Source organism: Pezoporus wallicus, unplaced genomic scaffold (assembly GCF_028554395.1).
Source record: "Pezoporus wallicus isolate ANWC-B61680 ecotype Strahan unplaced genomic scaffold, APGP_CSIRO_Pwel_v1 contig_1181, whole genome shotgun sequence".
In the NCBI taxonomy this organism is placed as follows: Eukaryota; Metazoa; Chordata; class Aves; order Psittaciformes; family Psittacidae; genus Pezoporus; species Pezoporus wallicus.
The window spans coordinates 6,360,651-6,385,469 of NW_026641428.1; the positions used below are offsets into that span (position 1 = coordinate 6,360,651).

General features: G+C 35.6%; 1 protein-coding gene across 5 annotated transcripts in view; it reads right to left on the reverse strand.

Annotated features, from left to right (window-relative positions):
* ATF2 (activating transcription factor 2) overlaps window positions 1-24,819 on the reverse strand; it is a 45,112-nt gene that overhangs the window by 7,101 nt on the left and 13,192 nt on the right. For 4 of the 5 annotated variants that reach the window (XM_057423880.1, XM_057423876.1, XM_057423877.1 and 1 more), the window contains 7 exons: window positions 24,379-24,497; window positions 22,117-22,245; window positions 16,684-16,862; window positions 16,245-16,359; window positions 15,980-16,066; window positions 6,776-6,925; window positions 4,942-5,148 (listed from right to left, as the gene is read on the reverse strand). In XM_057423880.1, the coding sequence (XP_057279863.1) occupies window positions 4,942-5,148; window positions 6,776-6,925; window positions 15,980-16,066; window positions 16,245-16,359; window positions 16,684-16,862; window positions 22,117-22,245; window positions 24,379-24,497 (986 nt within the window). The remainder of the gene's footprint in view (window positions 1-4,941; window positions 5,149-6,775; window positions 6,926-15,979; window positions 16,067-16,244; window positions 16,360-16,683; window positions 16,863-22,116; window positions 22,246-24,378; window positions 24,498-24,819) is intronic. The other variant, XM_057423879.1, reaches the window with a different exon arrangement.

The following is a 24,819-nucleotide window of genomic DNA, read 5'->3' on the forward strand; positions in this document are numbered from 1 at the left end:
TATTTGCTTTTCATGGGTTATTTTATTTTAAATATAAAGCCTTTCCACTAATACTTGAAGTTACTTAAACTATAAGAACCTTTGCACGTTAGCATAAAATACCACACACGACATAATTGTTTGGTAAATGCATATTTTTATGCATTTGGGAGCAAGTTAAAGAAAAAACGAACAAGGGAAAATAGGATTGCAACTAGAAGTATCTGGAAAAAATATACCACAGGAAATTACATGTATTTACTTGCTAGCTAGAAGTAAGGCAACGGATTCCAAAGCAAGGAAAACAATTCTTAAGAACAGAACTGAGTAGGTTTAATTACACTAAGTAACACATTTTATAAATATCTGTAAGTAAAATAATAGATCTTTTAAAAGAAAAGGCTCCTCTTTGTGTCCTCTTTTCCAATTTAGAAAACAAATTATTTCAAGTCTTTGTACTTGCAAAATCCTCTTAAGCTATTAAGGACTACTTTTCTATTCATTTTATTGTGTCAATGTCTTTTATCAAATTTATAACAAAAGCAAGAGTTGAAATAAAGCCAAAAATCTGACTTGATGGCCATTTCTAATGAAAGAAAAATGCAGCTGCAAACAAAAAAAATCTGCAGTTAAAAAAACCCAACCAAAACACCCACATATTCTCTACTGGCTGGCATTACACGTCCTGAAATGTTGGGATTTTAAGGAAGCACACTACTTCTGCCTCTAGCTCTCGGGTTCCTCTTAGTTCATCACGTTATTACTGAGGATTCACAAATCTCGATGCCAAGCAGGCAGCTGCTCAGAACTGATGTAGCTGGGGAAAAAACAAAAAAGTGCTGATGTGGTTTTGAGACACTTTTTGATAATCTACAGAAGCAGCAATGTCCAAGAATATGAAACTTGTGTCTGTTACTTCCTTAGTTTAAAGGAACATTAGCAAAATAAGTGATTAAATTGGGGGAAAGCTTTTCAGGAATTTTCTACTTTAATCTTCCACATTTTAAGGAAGAATTTTATATACAAGTGACACATATAAATATGAAATTGCTGTTCATCAGTGTAACAAAACTAATGTTTATGAACATTTTTTGAAATACAGTTTATAGATTAATGTAAATGGTATTATAAATCGTAAGAATTTTGCTACCAGAAATAGAAAAAGCAAATATATTATCTTACATTAAAGCAGATTTAAAGAAAAATGGAACAGCATTCCTATACTAAAAAAAAAGTTGATGTTTTATCATTGAATACACAGCTAGCACTGTTATTAACATGAACACTGTATGCCAACAGCGTTACATGCAATGCACAAATCATCCCTGAAAGCAGAACAGAGTATATCTGCTAGACACACAGTACTTGGAGTGTCACAGAAAGGCTGTCATTTACATATTACATATTAAGTGGTAAGAACCACTTCTAACTGGTAATAAAATGGGGTTGCTAGAACCAACTCCCATACACACTGTAATTTCATATCATGTATATGACAACGGCGAGTCTTTCCATCTCATTTAAAACATGTTAGCATGTAGTGGTCATTTAACATGTTGAAAACAGGCTAATATGAAACACATGGAATAAACATTTCAACAGTTCACATCAAGGAAGATTATTTCAAGTTTTCACACTGGAAAAGTCCTTGTCATTAATGCGACAGATTATCAAGTCAAGTGTGTGCATCAACATTTCCTTAAATAAACATGAAATATACCTCTCATGCTGTCTAGAAGAATTTTTATGTTCCCAGATTTCAAAAACTGCTAAGATTAGAAAGCAGGTTTCTGTCAGAAAGCATATCTGCTTTTACCTGCACTCCTTTTTTCAAAAGATACTTTCCCTTCTGTGCTCTTACAAAGGCATACCACGCAGCATACAATATGTTCTTCTGTATCTGCCTATTTCTCCCTGGATCCAAAATGCGTATGTAATAGTGGGACCAGAGTAACCCTTACTTAGCAAGGTGTGGGACAATATTTGTGAATAAAATATATTTACCAAAACTATCATCAAACACAGGCAGATGCGACTTACAGGGACAGGGGATTAACATGGCTCAAACACTGCTCTTCCTGTTTCTTTCTGTGCAACTTCAACAAGACACCTCTATATGGGAAAGGGCCTTTTATTTTATTCAAGGCCAGGCTGAAGGGGACTTGAGCAACCTTGTCTAGTGGAAGGTGTCCCTGCCTGTGGCAGGGGGCGTGGATCTAGATGATCTTTAAGGTCCTTTTCAACCCAAACCACTCTATGATTCTATGACCTTTACTTATAGGCATTTCTTTCAAAATTTAGCCTTCTGAAACCAGCTTCTGCAGCATTAGTACAAACCACCACTTAACTGCTCATTCTATAAAACTTACAATGACCTCATGAGGCAGATAGCCCATTCTTCTACTAATACTTTGCCCTTTAAGATTATTAAACCAACAAAGACCAAATAGAGACCACATAATGAACTTTGGCATCTGATCCTGCAATATGATTGAGTGGCCATTGGGGACACACTGCCCATACTTCCTTAACGTTATATAGCATACCATATCCTGCAGTGATGTGTAAGGCACAGAGGCAACCCAATGTGGTATATAAAATTTAAGATCAATGAACAAGTTAAAACATTAGTAGAAAACACAGTCCATAAAAAGCAAATACTAAATAAACTTTAAAACGTTGCATGCATGAAAAAGAACTTACAGGGCAAGACTGTAATAAAGACAGCCAACCTAACCTACATATATTACTGGTGTGATGCAATAGATGGAAATTTTCCCTTAAGCAAAAATTTGGAAAATAATGCTTAAAAAGGAAGTTACATTTAAACACTTAAAAGAAGAAAGTAGGCAGAAAATCTACACAAAGCTGTAAACTATGAAGAAAATATATACCTCAACCAAGTAAACCTCTTCAAAATCTGTGTGTACTGTTAGAGAGCTTCCAGTCTTAAAAATCTCGACATCGACATTAGAAGGTCTGGCACAGACATTACAAGAAAGCTACTAAACCGTGTTGAAAGAAGTCAGAATTGTTATGTGAGGCAATGCAATGTGGTTACTTTGGTATTCGCCTGTTCTTGGACATGTGACATCTCAGTAAATTCAGCTGAGCAGGTCATTTACATATTAAACAAAATATGAACTACTAAACCCTAACACTCAGTCTATAAAATTCTACTAAGCCAAAACTCCAAACTTATTAAATTTACTATTAAGCATAAAATAAGTAATCATGGGTCATTACTGCCCACTATGCTGATCAGCTGTGTTAGCCTGTCAAGTGAAAAATTATTATGGAAATACAGGACTGATTAATGTTTTCACATGAAGCACAGTTTAATTATTTCTCTGACACTCAATTTAATTTTCAAGTCATCCTGCTCTTCACAGTTACACGGTTTTGCTTTTGGCAGACCGTAAGAAAATTTTTGTTGAATTCACTATTACTGAGTTAGCTCTTGGAAATCGGGAAATATTTTGGCTACAGTAGTTACATAATTTTTGGTTATAAAAATTGGTATGCCGAAGTTCTAGGCAGTTCACATAATACCAATAATTACTTCCGCTTAGAAACACTGAAATATACCTTATCTTTTTTGTTTGTTTTTCTCCCTGTGGATCTACCTTCACCTGTTTCTTAGGTTCTTGAAGCTATAGTGCTACATACCCTTTTGTAATTAATGGATTTACAGCGAGGATTGTGCGGAACTTAGAGGAACACGTTTAAAGACTGTGAACAGGTATGAGAAGACTATGTATTTGCAAGAAGGTTACCTAATGCTGGTGCACAGTGTCATGATTTTTGGAATGCAGGAAACAATTTCACATTGTGTGCTTTAGGTAGGAATTTCTTACATTTTACAGTCTGGAATGCTGAGTATTTTTACTTTTGAAGACATGAACATGAGACAACTGATACATTGTGATCTTGATTACATGATAACAAGTAATCTGAACATGCCCTACCTTCCTTCTGGTCAAACCAGAACATTATCAAACAGCGAGAGAAAAAAGAAATTTTAATAGGGAGGAAAAGATCAGTGATTTTGACTCACTGAACAGCTCCGATGAAAGGACAAGCGAAACTTTAACATACCAAAATAATTTCCATCACATTTTCTAAATGAATGCTTCAGTTAGGAAATGACACTACTTTTTCTTTTCATAATTTTCAAAACAAAGCTTTTTGACAATACTTTGTGCCAATTCTCACTTGCTGCTGGAAAACATTAAGAAAGCATGCTTCAACATTTAACAGCAGTTTAAGCAAAAGGGTCAGAGATTGTTCCACAGGGGAAGAAGTGTGCCTACTTGACAACTTTCCAAGATCGCTAACCTCAAGATGAGGTGGAAAAATTTCTTGTAATATACGCTAGACTACCCTCTTACAGCTGCTCACTATAGGGTTTACGCACACTGGGAGGGCAGTGTGGGGAAATTTGCACTGCCACTGCCTGAGCTGTACCTGTTCTGTGGACAAAAGAAGCCTTCAGTTTCCAGTGATGTCAATCTGGCACCTTTCACGAGCACTACATTCACTTTAAAGGAAAAAAAGTGAAGTTAAAAAGAACCAAAGGAAATCAAACCAAATCTTATTTAAATAACCCAGGCTGTGATACAAAATATTAAGAGCAAAACGTTTCTAAGGTAAGGCTATTACTTTGATAATACGCCTTTACTGCAACAAATCTTGTCATCCTTGTTTGGCATCACAGTCTGAAAGTTATTTAAAATGGAGCAAAGGACAAAAAGGCATGATCCTGATGCTTACACATATTGAAATCTTAGTATTCTTATTTTACTGCTATATGCAATTAGTGCTGAATTATCAATTCTGACCTAAGCCACCAGTTGCAAAACCATTTAATTTCAGATTTCATGCAAAGTTTAAGTTCCATTGATCCACGATCAGTAAGAAAGGAAAAACTTATTCATTTTTACTTGAAATAAAAAAGTGTACCTGTAACTGGCCATTTAGTGAGCTCAGGTCCTCCGCTTTTTTCTCCAAAGACTGCACCCAGACTTTCCGTTTCTGTCGGCATCGGGAAGCAGCAGCCCGGTTTCGCTCCAGAAACTTTCTTCTTTTCTCATCAGGGTCTTCATTGGCGGCTCTTCTTCGCCGACCACCTGTATTTGGTGTTTGTGGAGTAGGCTGAGCTGGTGATGCCTGAAAACAGTAAAAAGTATTAAAGTGTATACATTTCCTTAGTGAAAAGCTATGTCCTTTAACTCTACATCTGCGTTTTAAAACTTTTACTGTATTTATACCCTCCTTACCATTAACGTAGTATTTTAATCATGGCTCTAGATTTGGTTTAAAATTGCTCTAAAAGAAGCCAATCACTTCACAGAGTTAAATTTATATGACATTTACATTTGGCAACTGTAAAAAGCCTGGAAGCAATGCTTCTTTAGGTCAACCCTCAGAACATTCTTTTACCAATTCTGATGACAGAAGTATTTACAAAAGATAAAATTTAAAAAGCTCTTCCACCCAAAATAACTTTTAAGTTACATTTAGCAGGAAGTAGATTTTCTACTTTTGACCCTTCTCAAACACTCCTCCCACAAACCTAGTCATAACTGAAATACTACACAAATTTTATGCCCAATATATAGAAGCTGCTTGACAAATGCTATCAGTGCTGAGACTGATCCCTGGATCTCCAGATAGCAATTTCCTACTTGTTGATGTGTTCCTCATGGATGCATACCAATTTCCCTTATATCCACCCATATATTATGAACAGATCAAAATATTGCAATATTTTAAATTGTACATTACGCTCCTTTCATAGCTGTGTAGAGACCCTAGGCAAAGCCTTAATGAATTATGATAAAAACACAGTGGATCTTAAAATCCTTTAAAGTTATAAGATAGACAGAATATAACTGTCTACATGACATATTCACAGGTGCACCCGCACATTCAGTCTAGCACACTAAGAAAGCTTTATTTTTAAATTAAAAACCCTAAACACGTCTCAGTTGCCATATTGATTTGGCATAAATTCTGAATAGCTAATAATTAAAAACACACCTGGGAACTCAAATCAGCCTTTTAGGAATGAAACACTTGCAATCTTTTTTTCATTTTAACACTGATTTTTTAAATAGCGATTTTAAAGTAACCACAAAATTACTAAACAGCAAGCTTCTCATCTTGAAAATTCTGCCATGTAAGATTATGAAAATATTCTTTTAAAAACTGTAAGGTAGTATGGGAGTTCTCATCTATCATCCCAAAGGGACAGCACATCATTCATAGACTCAGAGCCTCCCTTTCAGTATCCAGGATGGCAGAGTACACTTAATCACACAGCAGAAACTTTGTGTGGCAGCCCAGATGATCAAATTAACATACGCATGATACCTGATGCAGTTAAAAAAAAATTCTGAAGAGTATTTATAACATGAGATATTCAAGAGATGCAATATAAATACACAATGAAAGCACTTAGCTTTTTCAAATAGATATTAACCAGCTGTACAATTTTTAGGTATCACAGAATTTTCTCTTAGTGATCAGAAATCAGGTGGACTTGGTTCTAAATTTGATCAGATATATAATACTTATTTTGAAATTGGCATCTTGGATAACACCTTTTAGAAGCATTTAAAGAACATATAAGAACTATAAATATTTTACTGCCACATAATTATGAACTCCTAGGGGAGTCTGCAGAACATGTTAACCCCCATTTTACAAATCAAAAGTAAAGAAAAAAAGACTGGGTTTTTTTTCTGCGTAACAAAGAAGTGGGTAGGAGTAGCTCTCTACTTTGTTGTCATACCGGTGTTTCAGTTGTTGAAGTTGCAGGCTGCTGTAGTGATTGTGGTCGTGGCTCCTCTGACTGAGTCCTAACCAGTCCACTCGGATGTCCCTTGGCAGTATCTCCATTTGTTACCTGAGGGTGCTGCTGGGTCAAGGCTGCTTTCAATCTCTGGAGCAGAAAAAAAAAGGAGGGAAAAGAAAAGGAAATATTCTATCATGCTAACTTGAGGAGATATTCATATTTATACTAGTAATTACTTCCAACTCGGAAACAGAAGCTCAACTCTAAAATAGCTGTTTCTTTTTTCAGGCTTTCAACAGCGATCTAGGCGCAAGTCTACTGATGGGGGACAATTTCTTGCAAGCGTGACAATAGCAATGAGGCTTTACATAGGATCTCAGCAAGAGAACGATGGTAAGCTGTATGGAGAAGTAAACAAAAAGCCTCCTTTGTGATGAATCATGCCCACAGAGAGATGACTGTAAGGTCGTGAACAGACAGTTGCTGAAGCTGGTATTATACAAGGTACAGATCAGTAAGATAACCAGCACACAAGGGAAAATAGGCAATAAAAAATAACACAAACTTCTTCAGTTTTACAAATCTTAGTGTTCTCTATCCATTTTTAAGTAGCTTGTAATGACTCCCCTTTGTCATGCTCTTTACAAAAACTCACCTTTACAATCCTTCCTATAAGTAATTATCAGATAAAAGCCAAGGTCTTTGCTGAAACATCTCAATAATGTACAAAATAATAACAAGATTCAGATTATACATAAAGACTATATATAGAGAAATATACAACCTGTTACAGCATGCTATTTTACATCAAAATTTTTTAAAAGGTTTGAAGTTCTTCCTTAGTTACCCACAGCCACTATGAAGAACAGCAGCTTCAAAGTTCAGCTGTAAATAATACATTCAAGACCTAGTGAAAGCTTTATAGATTATTTTAAACAATTTTATTGACTACCTCTTGAAAATTATTTCACTCCCCTTTTGGTGAAATCTATTAAAACTATAAAAAATAATATAGTCTGTTTACAAATTCTTAAGTGATAAAGGGTCACACTAAATTTCAGTATATAAGACTGCTCACAATTCCCAATTCTTCCTTAAAATTTCATTAGTATTGTATAATTCATCATGAATTTTCAGTTTTAATGAAGAATTTTCCTTACTAGACAAATGGTATTAAATAATGGTTTTCTATTGAGCACTGGACTTAAAGAATCCACTACAAGTTTAAGAACAGATTAATGACTTAATACCTGACATTTTGTTAATACTCTGGTAACTTGTAACATCGTATTTTAGAATATGAACAAATTATTACCAAAGTACTAGTATTAATATGATGTCTTAAAAATGCTGGAGCTAGGCTGCAGTCGGCCAGCTCAAAATAAGTAGAAGACTTTGTACCTATTTATGTAGATATTCTCTATAAGCTCTAGTATACGTCTCCCAACAATTAAGCCACTAGAATACAGCAACAGCACTCTCCTCTCTTGCATGATGACAGACTTTCCTGGACACTATTCTACAATCAGAACAAAAGATTGCAGACTACCTCTGTCAGAACTGCAAAAAAATCTTCAGGTCTGCAATATGGCAGTTACCTCAGCTATCAAATCTCTAGAGTTGACTGTAGTATTTACTGGCAGATGTCCCATTTAAAGACTACAAAGAGAACCAAGAAACTTCAATGCTCCTCTGCAGGGCTGCTATGAAGTAATCTTTCACCAGTGACTTCTGTAGCAAGTCTTTTCTGTGGTGACTGCTCTAGATTGAACTAACAGTACAAATTATCTGCAACACACCAGGTACAATGCGTCTGGGTCAATCCACCACACCATTCAACCAAGACACAGTAACTTGATCTCTTCTGCTGCTACGCGAAATAAAAATGATGAGGTTTCATCCAACTTAAGGGTCTGAATGTGTAAGCTCAGTGATAACAAGCTAACTTCTAATTTTCACAGCAACAGAGCACAAGCATTTATATGGTTAGTATGTGTATGGCCAGAATATCTGATCTATTCTGTACGTGACTGCATGTAAGTATCCTCCACAAAAAAACCTCAAAACAACAGAATCGATGAACTTCTAAAAATGCTTTGCAGTGCTTGCTTAAAGTTGGTTACAAAGAAAAAGTTTCCCTAGCCTATCCCTTTCTTTAATGAAAGAGAGCCCAAGTTCAGAAGATTTAGGAGATGAAACATAACTAATTAGGGTTTGTTTAGGGTCTTGGTTTCTTGTTTCTTTCTTTTTGGTTTTGTTTTGTGGGTTTGTTTGGTTTTTTAATGTGCATATAAGGTAAGTAACTGTTATTACTGTCTAGCTCCATTCTTTCTACCTCTGCATTTCTTAAAGAAATATATACAAAGTTAAGCTAAAAAGAAAGTTCATGCTATTAAATATGTATATTTTGCATTTAATTTCAAAGTGGCAGTAGAAAGTGAAAGAAATCGCCCAATACTGCTTACATTATAAAAGATCTATCATCAGGCACAATGGATGTTCAGTCAAAGGAGGGCTTTCCCTATTGTAATGCTAACATTTAAACATTATAATTTTGTAAATTTCAAAGTCAATAAACTCCTTTTGGAAATTACACTGTTAAATGTAAAGGACTATGGAAACAGAAATAGAAAATAATTGGTTTTACTTTTCTATTACAAAGTTTAAAATCTGAAATTGAAATTGTTATGATTAACATTATACATAATGCAGAAATATTGTGAAAATCTGAGGAGTATCTACAGATTTTCACAAACAGATATTCAACTCATGTATTTAAAAGGTTTCATATTATAGAAGGTAATCCTGGAGTAAAATACTATATGGATATTGGGCTTCCTGTGAGCAGGGAGATAGTTACCTCAAATACAATGAGAATCTTAGTTTTAAAAATCAAGTACATATGCAAACAAATATTAGAATAAGTGTATAGAGGTGTTATTATGTGGAGAAACCTGACAACAACCAAGGTTTGTTTGATATTATTTGGTTATTAGAGGCAAAATAAAATAGGTGTTTTCAAATAGCTTAACAGCTTTTAAAGTCTTCATTAGCAAGGTTTTATGTTCACGTATATCCTTGAAAACAAATCCTCACCACATCTGTCAAAATTTGGTAGGACTAGATCATTCTATCAAGAGCTCACAGAAACAAGATAATATTCTCCAGAAACAATTTGTGAAAAACTCAGATCCATATTTCATATCTGCCACAAAAGCTCATCAGAGTAATAACCCTCCTTCTCCTGGGTGTTATCCTACCATCTGCTGCTCTATTACTTATCTTTATTTTGCAACTAATTAACAGCATAATCTTCTAAATTCAGCAAGTTAATTATCATTATTGTGGTCTTTGCAGCATCATCAGTCCTTATGAAGTCTTGTCTTTCCACCCCCAGAGAACATACGAAAATGAAGTAGGTTGTGAGAGGGCCTGTTTCTTTAGAGTAGGCTCATTAGGTGTTTGCTGATTAGCTCGGCATGTAGAGAGACAGGTCAGAAGAATTCTGCTGAACACAAGGTCCCATGCCGGGCTCCAGCAAGTTAATGTCGGTTTCTGAACATTTGCCAAGCTGCCCTCTGTCACTTCTCAGTGGTAACCTCCTGCAGAAAGCCTACTGGTTGCCCACTGTGTGCAAGGTATTTCTCAGATTGTGACAAAAGGTTTTATATGGGTATAAATTTATATGGGTATTTATATGGGTAGGAGGAGACAGAGGGAAATACCTAGTGATAGAGCAATTTTTAAGTTCTTTAGAAGCTTCTGCAATCTATGCAGAAGGGTCTGAACATTAAGTCTGCATCTACAAGATATACACTCAAAAAAAGGTGGTTTTACAAGTAACTCATGTCTCATGTTTCATATACAGAAAGCATACAGCTACAGATCTTCTCACAAAAGGATCAGAAGCAACTCTGTAATGTTTAGAAACATACATCCTTGCCTTAATGAGGAACTTTTTTTGTTCTGGCTCTTTTTAAACAGATATTGCATCTGCTTCTAAGCCTCTCTAAAATAACCACAAAACCGAGTTCTGCATTTGATTTCTTTAGCATAGCAATACATACGGAGTCACATAAAAAAAAAAATACAATTTATATTATTCAGTGTGCCACAGAAATCTGGAATTCATTTTTGCCCCTACTGAATGTTATTCTCAGTACAAGATACAAGGACATTTTCAAAACAGTAGCAGTAAACGGTATGCAGCAGAAATCTTATAAGGAATGGCTGAAGGAACTGGAGTCGTTTAGTCTGGAGAAAAGAAGGCTCAGGGGGAGACCTGATTTATCACTCCCTACAGCTACTGAAAGGAGGTTGTAGTGAGGTGGGGGTCAGTCTCTTCCCCCAGGAAACAAGCAGTAGGACAAGAGGTAACAGCATCAAGCTGCAGCAGGGGGAGTTTAGGCTGGCTATTAGGAGAAATTTCTTCGTCAAAAGGGTGATCAGACACTGGAACAGGCTTCCCAGGAAAGTGATGGAATCACCATCCCTGGAAGTGTTCAAAAACCATGTAGATGAGGCCCTCAGTGTTACGGTTTAGTGGTGGTCTTGGCAGTGCTGGGGTAGTGGTTGGACTTGATGATCTTAAAGGTCTTTTCCAACCTAGTTGACTCTATGATTCTAAAAGACAGCTTGTGTCCGAATAAAATCCCTAGTCATATTTCACTTTAGTTCTATCAGCAATAGGATAAAAAGGATCCAAGAACCTTCAAAAATAGTGCCTTTCACAGGTGTGAACGGACCAGCTATGTTCACTACAATAACTTCAGTACTAGACAATAAAATTAAGTGTTAGCTCCCTTATCTTTAACAGGTTTGAAGACTTCTAGGATAGCTGAATTAAAAATTTGTGTTACAAGATGGCATCCTATGCACATGACCAAAAAGATCTTCTGCCAGTTATTTTAAGCATTAGCTTTTAGAAATCAAAATGTCAATTTTTATAAAATCATGAATGAACTTTAGTAAAAGAAAGATATGATGCTTTATGTACAGTTTGGCATATGCAAGTCGTAGGAAAGAACAGGTATTCATCAAAATAGAAGTGCGTTATTTTTCCATTAATAAAAAAGATAGAAATTAAGTTCCTCAAACCCATATTTAAATAATTAAACTCCATAGCACTAGGAAATAATGGCACTACAATCTCTAATCTGATTTGTATCAACTTAAGTTCTCACCTTCACTTAATAAATAATGGAAGTCTGTACAACAATACCCTTTTGTAAAAAGGTAAGAGAGGAAAGAATGACTGAGAACTGAAATCAGAGCACAAAGTGCTTTCCTTATTATAAAATTCTAAAATACATTAGTTCCTTGAAATGCCATGCAAGAAATGAACTGCTGAAATAGCAGATGTAGTGAAAGGCACAAACCACAAATGAAGGGAAGCGCCTGGCTCTTGCCTTGGTTTGTGCCAGTCATCTGAAACATAAGGAGTTGTTTTGCATAGGACAGATCTATATCTGACAACAATTCAGCAATCTGGGGATATTGTATAAGTGATTATAAGTGATAAAGTTTTTGCAAACAGTTCTTCAAGTATTTCACTCAAACTCTGAAGTAGGTAGACCTGTGTTAATTAATAATACCTTGAAACAGTACAGTCATACTGCAGAATGCCTTATTAGGAAAGTATGACCTTTGAATAAAAGAAACACTCAAACAATGATAGTCAAAAGCATGTATGACAAAACCCTTTGGAGATACAAAAACACACATTAACTTTACAAATTTTGCATCCCATACACTATCAAATTTCCTTCAATAGCTGAGGAACAGTCGCAATGTTAGGAAACTGTCCGAGCATGTTTTTTGTATTTGCTACATATTCTATTTCCATATTTTATAATATGAAAAAAATCCATGAGATTGCAAGGTCTGTCTATAAAGAACAATAAAAACTGTCTCCAAATAATGAGTAACAAGTAAAACAAAGCAACAACTAAGAAAATTCCAAAGATCTATTACAAACCTCCTTTCAGCTAGTTGAAGAGAACGTAAGCTCTCCCTGAGCCTCCTTTTCTCCAGACTAAACTACCCCAGTTCCCTCAGCTGCTCCTCAGAAGACTTGTGCACCGAGGCCAGGCTGGCAGGCCTGTAGTTCCCTGGATCCCCCTTTCAGCCCTTCTTGTAGATGGAAGTCACATTTGCTAACTTCCAGTCAACTGGAACCTCCTCAGTTGGCCAGGACTGCTGCTACATGGCTGAAAGTGGCTCAGTGAGCACTTCTGCCAGTTGGCTCAATACCCTGGGTGGATCCCACCCAGCACCATAGACTTGTGTGTGTCTAAGTGGTGTAGCAGGTTGATAATCATTTCCCCTTGGATTATGGGGACTTCATCCTGCACCCTGTCACTGTCCTTCAGTTCAGGGTGCTGGGTACCCATAGTATAACTGCTCTTAGTATTAAAGACTGAGAGAAACAAGGCATTGAGTAACTCAGCCTTTTCCTCATCCTTTGTTCCTATGTTTTACCCCACATCCAATAGAGGATAGAGATTTTTCTTCACCCTCTTTTTGTTGCTAATGTATTTACAGAAACATTTATAATCGTCTTTTATAGAAGTACCCAGATTAAGTTCTAGCTGTGCTTTGACCCTTCTAATTTTTTCTTTGCATAACCTCACAACATACTTGTAGTCTTTCCTTCTTCCAAAGGCTATAAAGTCTCTTTTATCAACATTCAGCCAAAGCTCTCCGTTTAGCCAAGCCAGTCTTCTTCCCCAGTGGCTTGTCTTTCAGGACATGGAGATAGCCTGCTTCCACATCTTTAAAATTCCCTTCCTGAAGCACGTCCAGCCTTCCTGGACTACTTTGCCCTTCAGGGCTAACTCCCAACATGAGCGAGAAATGTGGCTATGGTAGGCCAAAGGACACAGGAGGTGTGTTCCTAGTGTTCTGCTAACATAGCAGTAAATCCACAAATTACAGTATGCTATTAATAGATGAAATATATACTGTGATGAAACATACAGTGTTCACTTACTAAAGTTTAGTGTGATAGCTTGTATTTCGACTTTAAACGTAAACTATTACTGAAATAAAAAGCAAGCAAGTAAAACTAAATATTAAGTCTTCTGTTGGCTTAATATGAAGACAAGTGACAAATAAACCTGATTACCATGACTTTCCAGAACTTAGTATGTAGGAAGCAAAATTATTTCCAAAAGATCCACGAAAAAGAAAGGATTTAGCATTGCAGACTTAAATTTAAAAATTTAAATGGACCTTTACAGTTAATAAACCATCACATATCTGCCAACAATACATTACATGGCAATGTGAGTTAGTCTTCCTGTTAGAAGCTTTCCTACATAAAGTCTCTCATTAAACTGCCTTTCCTTTAGAAACGATAAGAAATTACGGTTTTTATTTTTGTGAATAGGCACTATATAAAAGTAAATGAGCATAAGTAGTATACAGAATTCTGATATTCTTGAATTCTGCTCATGCTTTATATTAAGCAACAAGAAAGGAAAGAAGAAATACAGCAAATAACCTTTTTTTACAGTCTCAAAAAAAAAAAGATAAGCAATCACTGAAGTGCATGTATTTGCTAAATTCTAACGAGAAGACTAATGAGACTGTTAAATTTTAAGCCTAATGATCTTTGCTTTTCTTTGCATCTGAGTGATTGCTCCTTCCAATGTGAGATCAAACTCTTCCTCAGATACATATATTTCCTTTTCTCCTTTTAAAACTCTGTAAAAACAAATCACTCAATAATATGCTTAAAAACCTAATTTCTTGTCCATATAAAAAATTTATTTGGAATCAGTTTCTCCCAGATTTCAAAGCAGAATTCAGTGCATGAACCTCCTATGAAATGCACGATTTCGGAGAAAAGAGTTCTTGTTTTCACTTTCTGACACTCTTCTCCCGTAGATTTAATAAATTCATTTCATCAGAGATGGTTACATTTAAATACTCAATTATTAAAGGATTCCTTTTCCCATCCCCAGGGGTACAAGGATATACAGAAACAGACCTTCTTCCTTTCTGTCCCTCGCTACACTATTTTAAAAGTCATCGTGTTCAACAATGGAGGAAAATGATGGAAGACCTTACAGCATTAGGAAAAGTCAGTGTACTAGTGACCAGCTCTCCACCTTAATTTCACTATTTGGTGAATGTGGTCCAGTGTATGTACTGGAATCCCATTACTCCAGACAGCAGAGTAATTAGTATTCAAAGACTCACTGGTTTTTATATTATGATTTGAAGAGAGAAAATGGGTAAGCAAAGAAAACCTACAGGTTTAGGTCGAGAGAAATGAGATAAGAAAGGATGTTAAGGGCATCCTTTCACTTTACAACACTTAAGTACAACAATACCTTTTATCTAGCAGGTGTTCCTGATTCTTTTTCAGCACAAAGTAAAGAGTCAGAAGAGGAACACTACTTCACAAGATACATACTATTTACAGAGGCATCTTATAAATACATAAATGGGTTAATTATTGTTTAATAATAATTTTTTATTGCTTTAGAACAGTTGGAAGAAACAGGAGAGCAAAACCAAATAAGCAACTGCCTAATGCTGCAGATGATTTTTCAAGAAATTGATCAAACTATCACCATAACTGGATCACTATTACTGGGGAAAAAAAACAAACAAAACATCTACTCATGATTTTCCCAAATAATCCCCAAAACTGCCCCAAAACAACAGAAACAACCGCCACACAAAACAATTTCTTAACTATGTCAGTACTACAAATCTAATTAAAAAAACTCTTGCCAAATGAACTATATTCAGCTGAGATTCTGAAAACATTGTTAAGAAAAAACCTTTTCCTAGTTTTTTAAAGAAATATATCTTAGGGAGGAAAACATATTCTGCTTCTCAGATGGTGATGTTCACTGTTAACATGCTACTAGTCTTGTCTTTCTTCCAACTAACACTTCTCATCCTCCAATACAGGAGCAAGGAGTTTATTTTAAATTAACTAGATTTTTAACTAATGATTGAAAAAAAGATCAAAACGACCATTAATATCAGAACTAACATAGGCTGGAATTTGAAATATCTGTAAAGTAAATGCAGCTGTTATTTTTTTATTAAATTGTTTTTATTAAATTTGTACTTGCAGAATTTAGACTAACAAAAGAAAACTAGAGCTGTTTTAAAAAGCAATAGAATTTAATTAATTGCTCAAGTTACTCTTCTTGAGGAATAATGGAGTTTTTCACTTACCAATTTAGCCTCAGACTGCACTGGCTGTGGGGAGGAGGGCCCTGGGATTCCTGGGATACTAGGCACCATGGTGACAGGTCTAACAAGCTGACCAGATAAAGTATAAAAATGAAGAAAACCTGAGTATGTTATCATAACAGAGAGCATATGACAGCACTACCCTCTGAAGCCAAAACAGCTATCAAACTGCTTAAAACTAAGTTCTATGCTGCACTTATGCAAATCTGCTCCACTTTCAAATTAATATAGCATCATGCTTACTTACTGGAACTGCAGCAGGGACATGCACATTAGAATTTGTGATAGATGCAGGAATAGCAACAGGCATGGTTTGTCCATTAGGAAGATGTAACAGCAGAGGAAAAGGACCTGGAACTGGACTGAAAAAGGAATGAACTATATAAAAGAAAACTTACTCAGAGAAGAGAACAAGTTTACACATTATTTTAAATTGGTTGGTTTGTTTACAGCTATAATGTAATACTTATTTGGAGATCAAAACCATGGATTTAGTGATGTGGAGAACATGGAATTATATTTCACATGTACTGAAAGTTTTATGTGTCATATGTAGTAAAGCACCACATTACACCAAAGCATCTGAAATTTGTACATAAACTACAGAAACAGTAACTGAAAGTAAACAAGACAAAATATTTTCCAATTCCATAAGAAAACATTTTACTAAGACTTATGTAACTTACACTACTGGTCTGTTAGAGGATGGAGCCTGGGTAATAACAGTACTAGACGTTGGTGATGGTATTGCCTGCTGAATAATAACACTTGAGTCAGAACTTGTAAGTAGTACATTAGGAACCTGCAGCGACGCTGGACGAACTATTGTTGATGTAGGCTGTGCAGTCTGCTGCAGTGACACTTCCTGTGGGAATGAAAAAAAAAGTCATCAGTTTGTAAAATACAATTATAGACCATTAATTCTGACTGTTAAATGAACACAGTTTGACAGAAAAGATCAGGATTTCTATCCCATTATACAAGTAGAATCTGTTATACAATTAAAGACATTCAAAAACACCCCCCCTTTGGATGAATAATTTACACCATCAAAGCGAAACTGTTCCAACAGCAGTGATTTTAGTTTACGACAAACCTTGTCTCAACTTATGCTAAGGCTACTATTATTTATAATTCAGTTTTGATCAGGTATTAAGTGGTTTTGTGCCAAGAAACCCACAGCACTATCAGCACCACCATGTTTACCCACACTCTGAATAAAAAAAAAACAACAATATTTTATGGTGTCTTTATGTACATTTCAGGTTCAGTCCATTGTTCTGGATTTAAACAAGAGAAACAGAAGTTTTATGGTTCAATAAAAAGGAAAAAAAATTAAACCAAAACAAAATTTGTCTTTTTTAATAAACCTTTATCATTTTCCATGTACTTCTATTAACTAGAGTGCTACTAAGCTAGAAATACTTGAAGGGTTACATTCATAGCTTTGCAAAATATATGCATATCCTGATGCAGAAGAAATTATTTGAGTACCGAAATTAAAATTCGTCAGTTGCATGTAAGTAGTGGACAGAACTGACTATAGTTCGTAGCTTAGCAATCAAGTAAAGTACCTTATCAATTAGAATGCATAACCTGCATTTGCTGTTTCTGAAAACCTAGATGTATCTTATTGTAACCAATGCCTTCCTCCTCAGGAAACCCTTGATACTGTCAGACTTGAGATTTACCTTCAGACAGGATTTTTCCTAGTTATTTCTTCTTTTGACACTAGCTACTGCAATCAATGGCACATAAAACTAAACTCGTAAGACCAGCAGCATTTAGTTGCTCCACTGTTAAACCATAATTCAAACAAACGTATCAGACCTGTGTCCTATAGGCTACACTGATTACCATTTACTGTGAATTAAGCTTAAGTTTTTAAAATACATCCACAAAGCTTTAAGTAGTAAGGTCTTAGCTGTCTTACAGATTGTTTTTATTTAAACATCCATTGCAAAATATGTGTGCTCCTCTGAGCACTTTATAGAACTGTAAGTGGTCTGGCAAACTGGGCTTTAAGAAAGGACGGACGTTAGGTGATTAAGTTTTCTCCCTTCAGAAGCTCAGAGGCTAGATTTGCCATCAGGGTTCATTAGTTTGTTCAGGCTTTTCCCCAAGGGACCTAGAAGATAGTTACAGCAAACAAGACGTTTTGGAGTGTAAAAATGAGCTGTATTGAGGAAAGCAAGAATTTTTTTCTTTAGTACAATCTGGTGTATTTATAAATGTTATATATGAACACAATAGCTAGAATTATAGATGAGCATTCAGTCACAAGAAGATAACATTCAGCATAGAATTATGGAAACAAAAAAAAATTAAGAGTTGATTAATGCATACTCTTAAGACAGGATTAAACACTGCTTTGCAAATAAGAAATTTGATATAACAGCTATACAGATTTTATTCAGTGAGAAGAGCCATAGAAAAACATAAAGGAGACTGAACTGCTTGATTGTGGGAAATTAGAGGAAGGTATAAGGGGAGAATACTTGCCCTGATAATCTTTTGGCAATGGTCAATTCAGAAATTATTATTGTGTCATTCTTCACTGGTTTCAGCTTCACCCTTTCATGCTTGTTTTTTGCCACTATTACCTGTCTTATTACTGTGAGCAAGGAGCAACAAAGTCCATTCCCACTGCAGGGATCTAACACAGGAACATCATGGCTGCTGCCAACAGAGGTCTAAGAGCTTTTTTTTTTCCCTGTTATTCCTTTCACCTGTAACAGTCTTACACATGGCAACCACATGTCTATAAAAGTATATGTATAAATGTAAATTTAGATATATTAACATCACAGAATAAATAGCTATGGCAAAGTAATTCTTATTTCCATGAAAAAGGGATGAAGACTGTCAGCTTAGAGCAGCCATGAAGCCATGCATATATAGCTTTAACAAAAAATGTAAACTAAACAGATATTCACACATTCTCAGCAACAGGAATCCCATACCAGCCTCTTTTGTATGGGTTTGTGCCAGTGTCTTCTGTAAATACCTGTCTGTGTGGATGGGGAAACAGCTACCAAAATATAGAAGGCCAAGAAGTGCTGAGAGGCAGTGTGTGCAAGTCTCCCAAAAAAGGATAAATTCCAGAGAAAACCATCCCTGTTGATTTGCAATGAATCATGAACTTAGAACATCAGCTGAATCTGTATGCTAGCATAAACAGGCTATACAATTCATACAACATCCAAAGCAACAGTGCGAATCATACCACAAGTATTTCATATCAAAGAGTAAATACCATGCAGTAACTTCCTAATGCTACCAATGAATACAGAGAATTCTTTACACAGTAATGTAGATGACCAGAACTAATAGCATAACTGATTACTACTGTAAGAAAACAATTGGTTTTAAAAAATTAAGTTAGGCAATTAGCTATCTGACAAGGACTAAGCAACTTGGGAAACTGCTGAGGGTCACCCTTTGAAGTATTGTTACTCAGAAACTATAATGAGCATGAAAGCTCTCAAAGAATTACTTAGGTTTCATTTGCTTATTATTTTAAGGCTAAAAGGCTTAAAATATTTCTAATAATATCTTGGTCTATTCAAAGCAGAATATCAACTCTTACTGAAGCCTAATAGAACTCCCAGAACTCTCAGAAAACTAGGAAAGTAATTAAGTATGATTTTTTACAAGTCTCTAAGAAATTCCTTGGACAGCTACAAGGAAACTTACGACTGCCTTGCACATACAGTAACGAATTGTAATCATTTAAGGCTACTAAAATATATTCAGGCAACAAAGTGGTTACAGTGCATAGGTATACATACTAAAACCAGCTATGCCCTGAAAAAAACAAATTCCCTCCTTCAATACATCTACAGAAGAATATAAAAATCTAACTGAGAAAACAGCAGCACTCCACTCATGTTTCTCAACTTCTGCAGGCCACATTCAGCAGCAGCATACTCCCAAGCAGCACCCTCATCCATGCTCAGCCTGCCTCTACAATCAGACATCAGAACAGCATTGAGCAGCAGCAGCTTTTCACTTCAGCACTGTTACAACACTGAAATTACATCACAAATGAAAGAAGTTTATAAGTACTGCCAAGCATTGAGATATAATTTTCACTTGTAATGCTGCTAATGAGATACTGAACCATTACTGTATACAGATATTATCTCCTGCTGAAATTAGAGTACTTAGAATAAGTATTTGCAGCAAAAAAAAACAAACTAACCTCTGAAATAAAGATGAAATAAAAACAGCTTAAGACTTGGACTATGATTTGCTTAATCTAAGCAGCTCTTCACATGTATTCCTTTAAACTACTTTTATTATTTTTGAGACTGTATGATTGCCTTGATTACCTATGATTACCCATCCTTGCTAACTAATAAAACTCAACAGAGCTTTGTAAAGCCAAATCTGAACTGACACTCTCTTAAATTTCTGTCACACACTTAAGGCTCTTCTCACACTCGTGGCTCTTGGCAGGATAAGAGAAGGGGTGCAAGCTGAAACCAGAGATGTTCAGACTGGAACCATAGAAAAACACTTTCACAAGGTCAGCCTGGCACTGGAAGCACTGAGAGGTTGTGCCACTTCTGTTCTCAGAAGTTTCAAGACCAGACTGTATAAATCCAAGAGTAACTCAGTCTTATGTCAGAGCTAGCCCCTGCTTTGAGGAAGAAGTTGGACCAGGAAATCCTGCAGTTCCTTCCAGTGTGAATCACCTCTGTATCCTGCTGTTTTTCAGGAATAAGGTAGCCAAGTCCCTCAAACACAGGCTGCCCACTGAAGATGCACATAGCGAAAAGACTGACTAGAACAACCATATTGCTTTATTATGTTTTGCTTCTCATATTTTTATCTATTGAAGTAGGAAGAGAAATAATGAATTCCACTGACTTCGCTTCATTTTGTGTTCTTCAAGAGAACCTGATATGATGAAAACTCTGCAAGTCACATATCAAAGTTACCATTACTATTTGACCACTTATTTCTTAGAGCAATAGTTCTAAAACTGATTTGACTGCAATATCCTGTAGTGAGGGATAATACCTCAGTCTTCTCTAAGTATTCAAGTAAACACTAAACAAGCAGATGCCCAGGATTACCACTTTTAAACAACACTGCTATAGCTGAGTGTAACATTTGAAACAAAATGATCTGGTCCTTAGCTTTGAAAGGCATTCATCCTTGCACATTTCTGCAGAACATCCCCTACTGTTCTACAAACCTATTTATGGTAAAACATAGGGTAAACATAAAATTGTACACATGAAGAGTCACAAACTGTTGACATTATTAAAAACAAAGCAAAGAAACTGAGCTTTCTTTTCTTGTTACGATGCATAAAACAGTTTAAAGAGCCCCTTCAGCTTTTTCTAACATAGAATCATAGAATAGTTACAGTTGGAAAGGACCTTAAGATCATCTAGTTCCTATCCCCCTGCCATGGCAGGAACACCTCACACTAAACCATGCCACCTAAAGCTCTGTCCAACCTGGCCTTAAACACCGCCAGGGATGGAGCATTCACAACTTCCCTGGGCAACCCATTCCAGTGCCTCACCACCCTCACAGGAAAGAATTTCTTCCTTATATCCAATCTAAACTTCCCCTGTTGGAAGTTTTAACCCACCACCCCTTGTCCTATCACCACAGTCCCTAATGAATAGTCCATCCCCAGCATCCCTATAGCCCCCCTTCAGATACTGGAAGGCTGCTATGAGGTCTCCACACAGCCTTCTCTTCTCCAGGCTGAACAGCCCCAACTTCCTCAGCCTGTCTTCATACAGGAGGTGCTCCAGTCCCCTGATCATCCTCGTGGCCCTCCTCTGGACTTGTTCCAACAGTTCCATGTCCTTTTCATGTTGAGGACACCAGAACTGCACACAATACTGAATATTAAATTTTATTTCCTTTCTAGCTTTGCTGGATGGCCAGTGTGAGGCAAAGAAACAACTGCAGCAAGCAGAGCTAACTAAAAAATTAAACAAATGAAGCATATATCCACAGGAACACAGCACATGAAAATTCTTCCCATTTCAACCAGCTAAGTTGTGTGGCTATCATCATGTAAAATAAACTTACAGATTATGAGAAAATTTGAAAAATAAATTCCAAAAGGAAGAAAAAAAAGGCCTGACCTTTTCATCATTGGTAGTAGACTCTGGATGAGGTAAAGGACTATCTTGATGAGTTGTCTCTACAACGGAAGGTTCTTCAATTTTATTTCTTATAATTGGCGTGGCAAGAGGTGACAGATCTAGAGGCATCTAAGAGTAACAGTCCAAAACAAAATTACTCAATCTCTAAAAAATTAAAATGTGGAAGAAGCTGTAAACAACTAAAGAGAAATATCAGCCTTATAAAAACAGAGAGGTGCCAGTGTTTGGAAGATCTTAATGCAGACACATTATCAGTCGAGGCTATTTTTCCAGCATCTGCATGAACACTAATCATCAGTAAACCTTTGTCTTTCAACAGAAATGTCAGAATAAGTATTTTCTTCTTGATAATTAAAACCACTTCTGAAGTTTTCCTTTTCCAAGAGTCTCAGGAAAAATACAGTTGAAGAAGGACTATGCTACACACAAAAAATACAGTTATAAGAAGGTATTGTCCTTCTACAAATTATTATATATCACAAAGGATAAAATCCTAACTATATTTCCAAATTAAGAAAGCTACTCTGAACAATTATTTCAGACTTATTGCAGCAAATGGTTATTGGAAATGCAAGTTTATATTACTACTTAGATAAAATCCACCAGGATATCTGAAATGCACAAAAAAATTAAGTTACAAAAATTCTTAAAGCAATACTATAGATTTGGAAGCCTGTATTCCTGTCTAGTCTGCTATACAGATACTTAAGGACAAAACTTCCCCAAAAGCTCATCTTCTACTTATGTTCTTCCAGATGTTTTTTTTTTATTCAATTCCTAGTTTTCCTACAGAATATATTACTAATGGGCAATGTTACAAATATTACAAGTGGGATCTCTTTTCATATCACAGCTGAATATGATATGCTACAGGAAAAAACTAAATGATCAACCCCTAGAAAGTATGCTATTATGGTAAATTGTTCCACCCTTTGGCATGATTCCTTTGGTATAATAAACAACCGGAGATATGGTAGGAGTTTATTACTCCTCATAATAAACAGGAAATTTTGGAAAATAAGTATCAATTAAAGAAATTGTTAAAATATTGAAAATATTTTGCAATTCCTATAACCTCCTCCAAGGCAATGGTGAATTACACAGAAAACACAGTATTAGTAAATCCAGAATTAGTATTACCATATGCAGTGTTTTAAGAACAGTTAGCATACACCAGCTTTAAAAAAAAAAAAAAAAATCATTATTTGGTATAGTTGCAGTAACAAAACAAGGGTGAGGCTTTGTGAGGAATGGATAATAATCCATCCTATTCACACGTACCTATTAACATCTTTATTAAAACAAAGAAAATGCAGATACTGATTCTGCAAAATTAGTATATATGAATATAAAAATACAGTTTTTATCACTGCCTATGGAAGTCAGCCAGGTAATCAACCACAGGCAAAAGTATTCAAAGGGGACACCGATTTTCCATTTACAGAAGTGTTTAAATGTTTGGGCCCCACTATCAGTTACGAATGGGAAGTACTAAAATAAACAGAAGAAACCACATTTAAATGTATGGGAAGTTCCTCATAAAAACATGAAGTTGCTGAACAAATACAGTCCAAATCTTTCTTATATTTCAATCTGTACATTAAAAAAAAAGGTAGATGTTTAGGTTGTGATCAATAATTTCTAGGTAAAAGTTACTTCAACACAAAGTGAATATAATTATATAATTACTGATGCTTCCTTAAATTTAGTCAGTATTTAACTCTCATTATGACTACTGATTCTTAGAAAAACATGGGTACTTTAAAACTAATCAAAATGATTAGTGTTCACATATTATCCTTTTGATGTTGGTTTCTTGCAAATGTTTTTCTTTCTACAAAAACTCTTTACTTTTCAGACTTAGTTTTTGCTTACTCAGAGCCTAACAAAATTTAAATCAAAGCTAATGATTAAAGAATTAAGACAAAGTCAATGTGCCCCACTGTCCCTGCTAACTATGCAAGATTAATCAGGTAAACTAACCAGAAGAGTAATCTTACATTTGTATTCTCTCCATACAACATATATAAGCAGCTGGCAAATGATTAGAATAGAATCATAGAATAGTTAGGGTTTGAAAGAACCTTAACATCATTTAGTTCCAACCCCCAAACTGAACACTGGGTGTTACTGGTATAGTTTAGAAGGCAATATATAAATCCAAAGTTCGGAGTTTTTTTAATGGAAATTCTGATACGAAAAAAAGTAGAAGCTCTGAGAAGAAAAAGGTTTTGAACATACTTTCTTAATGTCATCTTCAGAAGCCTTTTTAAACTCATTTTCAAATGGACTTGCTAGTTCATTGAATAAGCCCACTTCTTCACAGTTCTTCAAGAATCGAGTTGGTGTTGGTGTCTGATCTGAAATGAAGTGTATAAACAATCCACAGTTTTATTTTGAAAATACTATTTATAAACATACTTATCGTAAATATTTGTCAGAATAAAAGCAAACATAAAGAGATGACATGGTTAAGAACTCTCCCATGCCTCACAAGCAGGCCCCTTTCAGCCTTGCAGGAAGTCCAACCAGAAGACAGACTCCACCTGCTGGAGACAAACAACTGAAGTTTGCAAAGCAGTAATCCCCTTGCAGTTTTGGAAGGGTATCAAAGCATGTCTTGTGGCTGTGTCCAGAAACCAGAGGGAGCTATTCTCAAGTGCTAGTCTAACATAGCAGATC